The 5,492-nt window shown below is 51.3% G+C and overlaps 1 protein-coding gene across 2 annotated transcripts in view; it reads right to left on the bottom strand.

Moving 5' to 3' along the window:
• Positions 1-294: 294 nt before the first annotated feature.
• Positions 295-5,492, bottom strand: part of YARS1 (tyrosyl-tRNA synthetase 1) — a 29,343-nt gene continuing 24,145 nt past the window's right edge. For both annotated transcript variants that reach the window (XM_047872985.1, XM_047872986.1), the window contains exons 10-13: positions 4,621-4,718; positions 3,552-3,745; positions 2,867-3,008; positions 295-1,159 (exon numbers count right to left, since the gene is read on the bottom strand). In XM_047872985.1, coding sequence (XP_047728941.1) covers positions 1,049-1,159; positions 2,867-3,008; positions 3,552-3,745; positions 4,621-4,718 — 545 coding nt within the window. In that variant the 3' untranslated portion in view covers positions 295-1,048. The remainder of the gene's footprint in view (positions 1,160-2,866; positions 3,009-3,551; positions 3,746-4,620; positions 4,719-5,492) is intronic.

Raw genomic sequence — 5,492 nt, 5'->3', positions numbered from 1 at the left:
GCTGTGGTTTGCTGTTTCTTAATGGAGGGACAGGGTGGTGGTCTGGGCCCACTATTATGAGAGGATGTTCTTTCTGCCTCCTGTAAGCACCGGACCCCAAAGTGGGACTCTTCTGCTTTTATCATGAAGGAAAAGTCAAAGTGTTGGTCATCCATCCAATTCACTATCTCCCAACATTACAGGGTCAAAAGTCCAAGATCTGAGCAGCCTAGGTTGGGTGAGGGGCCCAGAAGCTGCTCCACACCTTTTCCTCTCTCCTGGGATGGTCCAGCTCACAGGCCTCATCCAGACACCTTTGTTCAGATAGTTTATTTGAATTCACGACAGTGATAGTGATTCTGATTGAGATGCCTATGGAGAAGTACCCCACCCTCTCTGAAGGAGGATTCAGGCTGTGCCCGCCCTACTTCCGATATTAATAACACACAGCTGGTTTAGGGAATGTCTCAACCCAACAGAATCAAGGCAGAGAAATTCCAGGAGCCCTGGGGGCTGGCCTTGCCCCCAATGCCAAGCCTCAAGGTTGGCGGCCACTGGGGAAAAAAGCTGCCAACCCCTCGGTAGACCACTAGGTTCTCTGTTTTCTCTTCCCCTTACTTTTGGAATCCCACAATTTCCTGTTGGGGAAAGGCTGTAATTAGCCCAGTTCAGGCACCAGATCCCAGACAGAGACAGCCGCTGGGATAACTCTAGGAAAACAGGAACCAATATTTTTCCAATTAGGACGACTGTGGCATAAGCCTTTTCTAGGACTTCTATTGAAACCAGATTTCTCCAGTCAGCTGCCGAGGGAAGAAGGTAGAGCTGAGCTCCCTGCTGCTGCCTCACCCGCATGACTACCTGGGAGGTCAGCGGCTCACTTCAGCCAGACAGGATGGTTCTGGATTCTGGGGAGGCTGAGCTGCCGCTTACTGAGTCCCACACCTGATAAAGTCCCAAACTTCCTGCTTCGGTGTCCTGGGAGATGGATAAATGGGTGACGGACGGAGCAAATTAAGACAGCAGATGACTCAGGGTGACGGGAGAAGGGAGGAAGGTGCCCGGTTGGCTAGCTAATGTTGCCCCCTTTCAGTGATTTACAGGAGATGCACCCCAGCTTGGTCATGAAGTTGGCTTCCTTCCACTGTGCGATGCACTCCTCGGAGGTTTTAAAGTCAGCCTGCATGGAATAAGCAAAAGCAGTGAATGTGGGGACAGCGGGACTGCAGGAGAGCAGGCTCTCTGATGCTCTAGCAGTGTGGACGGGCCGAGCTTCTCTGTGAGCTGCGCACCCAGCTCTCATTCTTCACCTCGGGAAGCTCATTTTAGGCATTTAGTTTAGGAAAACAGTCACGAGTAAGTGCAAAGGACTATGTACTGAGACCTCCATCTCAGCGTTCAAATAGTGAAAACCCAAAGAGAATCTCAACGTCTAATAAGGTTAGATAATTTCATTAAATTATAGTAATTATGATACAATAGTATATACAATAAGATCCCCCTCTCAGTGTTTAAAAAGATGGGGAAGTTTTTCTAGCACCAAGTTAAATAAACATATGGTGGGACTCAAACTGTAAATATATCATCTCCATGTATAGAAAAAGTCCAGAAAGAAATGACCACTAATGCTATTTTCTAGTATCACTAGGTGGCAACACTATGCATATTTCATTTTCTTCATATCCCCTCCACTTTAGACATTTCTACGATGAAAATTTTTTATTGGGGCGCCTGGGTGGCTCAGTCGGTTAAGCATCCAGATCTTAGTGATCTCACTGGTTTGTGAATTCCAGCCTTGCATCGGGCACTGTGCTGACAGTGTGGAGCCTGCTTGGCATTCTCGCTCTCTCCCTCTGCCCCTCCCACATTCTCTCAAAAATAAATAAACTTAAAAAAATTTTTGATTTTATAGCCAGAAAAAATAAGTGATTTAAAAAACCAGCCTGGAGGGGCGCCTGGGTGGTTCAGTCGGTTAAGTACGACTTTGGCTCAGGTCATGATCTTGCAGTGTGTGGGTTCAAACCCCATATCAGGCTCTGTGCTGACAGCTCGGAGCCTGGAGCCTGCTTCAGATTCTGTGTCTCCCCCTCTCTCTGTCCCTCCCCCACTCACACTCTGTCTCTCTCTCAAGAATAAATAAACATTAAAAAACATTAAAATAAAGCAAAACAACCAGCCTGGAAAAGCAGGAAAGGAGGGAGTGGGTAAAACCACCCGCCATATGCAGGAGGACGGATGGAAGTAGACAGCACTCTAAATGCCCCCTGCCCAGAAACATTCTGGCTGAGCGAGGAAATGAGGTATTAATTCCTCATTTGCTCATAATCACACATGTTGGTTCCATGAGGAGAGTGAACTGTTGCTACTTTGTTCACAGATGTAGCCCGTGTGCCCAGAACAGTGCTGGGCATACACAGCAGGGGTTCAGTATTTGTTGAGGGAACGAATGCACTCAGGGGTCACAGGGACAGGCTGTATGGAGTCCATGTCCCAGAGAGCAGACAAAGAATGAGTGGTTCTAAGATCAAGGTAGGCTGGGGGTGGTGGTGGGACCCTGGCTTCATCCCTGCTGGTGACCCTGTGTGGCCCTGGCAGGTATCCTGCCAGGTACAACAGGGACAGGCCTCTGATCACGGGCTGAAGATCAAGTGAGGAAACGTCTGAAGTCCCTCACACGGTGCCTCAAATAGCCCGTCCATGCTAGGTACGTGCGAGGGCTCCCGTGCTGCTCAGACACCTCCTCCGGGGCGGTCTGGACTGAAGGAAGAGAGGGGCTCAGACGCAGGAAGGCCCAGCGGGGGAGAGGGCAGTTGTGGACTCAGCAATAGCAGTCTGGGGACACGGTCCAGGCGGCCCAGGCCAGAGAGGGGGCACTGTAGCTTTTTACCTGCAGCTTCTCGAAGACCTTCTTCTTGGGCTTGAGCTCTTCATCCGGTTGGCCCTTCTCGTAGCCCTTCACGAACACTCGCTCCCCGGGAGCAGAGCCGGCAGGAGGGTCCAGAGGCTCAACCTTGCGGTTTACCCCTTCTCTGGGAAGACACACAGGAGAAGGAAAGAGTGAGACTATGGACTCCCTGCAGCGGCCGGCGAAGCCAGAGCACCGGGGCCTTCGCTGCGGGGCTTTAGGGCCTCCTCAACGCCAGAGGCCCAGGAAGTCCTCGGTGCCGTACCACATTTGTGCGTTGGGTTAACCGGGGCTAGACTGAAACCCTCTGTCAGGAGAGACACCGAAATCTAGGCTTTTAGGGGAGGAAGTATGACATAACAGAGACAGCAAGGCCTGAACAGCCAGTCAGAATTAGGCTTGAATCCTGGCTCCATCTCTCACTAGTAGAGAGACTTGGGCATGTACCTGCTGCTTTGAACCTTCAGTTCCTGTGGTAATAAAATTAACTTTGGGTAAAGCGCTTCACTCGCAGTACGTGCGTGGTGAGTAATTCCTTCACGCATCATGTTTTGGACAGTTTCTCCAAGTGTTCCGCCTGATGCCTGGAGGGCATCACGTGGGCCAATTCCCTGCATTTCCTGCCCCCCACGCTCAGGCCCGCGCCCCACCCCAAGCCCTCACTCACATAGAAGCACACAGAAGCATGCCTTGGGACTCGACACCCCTCATCTTCTGGGGTTTCAGATTGCACAGCACCACCACCAGCCTATCCCGCAGGTCCTCCTCGGGCACAAACTGCACCAGGCCGCTCACCACAGTCCGTGGTTCAGCTTCCCCCACATCGACCTTCTCCACATACAGGCTGTCTGCGTCTGGGTGCTGCCGGCAAGAGAGGTTAGTCCCGGACGGTATCGTGACGGAAGGGACCATGGGGGTCCGGCGAACCCTCTGACTGCTGAAAGGGGCATCTACTCTCCAACAGAGGCTCCTAAGGGACCCTCTGCAGCAAACTCTTTCCAGGTCCCAGAGAGCAGACAGGAGGATGGGCCTTGAAGCTCCATTTTACTCTCCCCCAAGAAGCAGGGTTTGACTAACATGAGGTGCAGGGAGTCTCCTGCACAAGTAAATGGCCTGGACTGTCTGGGCGGCTACCGCTATGGCCACGTGCTACACCGGCTGAGTCCTGCGTGGCCTGGAAGATGAGTGGAGGACAATGCTGGCCTCACCATCTGAAGGAGGCAGCCATCTCCAAGTACTTTCAGTAGTCTCTGTAGTGAAAAACAATGCTGGGAAAGAAAGAAAAGTCCACAACAATGGTCCCAGGTCGCTGGCTGCATAACCTTCTGTCTCTGGGTAAAAGGAAGTCCCTCTCCCTTCCCCATTTGCAGGGGTGGGTGGGATGGGGCAGGGAGACAAAGTGGCTGTTCCAAGATAAGGCCTGCAGCCAAGTCCAGACAAGCCAGTAGAGACCAGAAGAGTCTATCAGACCAGATTTAACTGATAAGCAAGCTCCCTCTGACTAATATCCTCTCCTCCCCAACCCCGGCTCTGAGTTCCTGGCTGTGTCTGGTTGCAAAAGGTCCGGAGGCAGCAAAGGGAAAAAAAGCCTGACACCTGGAACTAGACACCTGTGTTCTGACTTGCAATATGACCTCAGGGATGTTACTTCCCATCCCAGGCCAGGTTTCCTCCAGATGGAAACAGACAAACGTGACCCCTATCGGCCTCTCTGGGATGTGGTGAAAAATGAGTACCTTGTCCACACTAATGACTTTGCCCACACGGATATCCAGCCGGGATGGGATGACCTCCTCTGGTTCTGAATTCTTGGCAGGACCTTTGGCAATCGGCTCTGGGAAAGAAAAGAACCCCAAGGGATCAGAACTCTCTTCCTCTGCCATGACAGGCCAAATGCTGACCCCACCAAATGACGACACTAGCAGGGTTTAGTGCAGAATCCCCAGAATCTACCCATTTAGTTTTTTCTTTTTTTTTTTTTTAAGTAATCTCTATGCCCGACATGGGACTTGAACTCATGAACTAGGCGCCCCTACTTATATCTTCTCTAAAATAGGACTGGCAACCTTTGGGAAGGGACAGTAGTAGCTTTGCTACCTCTAGGTGTTTCTATTCATGCATCCCACATGAATTGATGGAGTCTTTTCTGGGAGAGTCACACAAAACCATCCAAGTTAGTAACTCAGCATCATGGGTCAATGGATGGCCAACTAAGAGCCAGTCAGAAGCCCATGCAAGGGAACTGGGCGAAGCTGAAGATGAGCTTTCCTAAGGAGCTGTGCAGACTCTGCCTGAGCAGTTGTGTTACCCTCATGGTCTAACCCAACTGGTCTCTTAACTGAAGAGGATTTTGTGAAGTATGAGATCACAGGCCATGTCTCACACAGTAGACTGGTATGGCAGGACGTAATCACTTCACAGCATCGCCCAAACCAAAATCCAGATGACTCCAGCTCCATTCCAGGAGTCAATGGGGTACGATATTCCTGTACTTCGGGCCCCCTGGCTTCTCGGGCTCTCAATTTAAGGCAGACCTTCTTCTGAAGCCCACTGACAGGCTTTCTGTCCTGATGATGCCAAGCACCCCTTGGCCCTCCCCCTCCCTGGC

Source organism: Prionailurus viverrinus, chromosome C1 (assembly GCF_022837055.1).
Source record: "Prionailurus viverrinus isolate Anna chromosome C1, UM_Priviv_1.0, whole genome shotgun sequence".
NCBI lineage: Eukaryota > Metazoa > Chordata > Mammalia > Carnivora > Felidae > Prionailurus > Prionailurus viverrinus.
The sequence above is the reverse complement of the archived record's forward strand: the minus strand, read 5'-3'. Positions and strand labels throughout refer to the sequence as shown.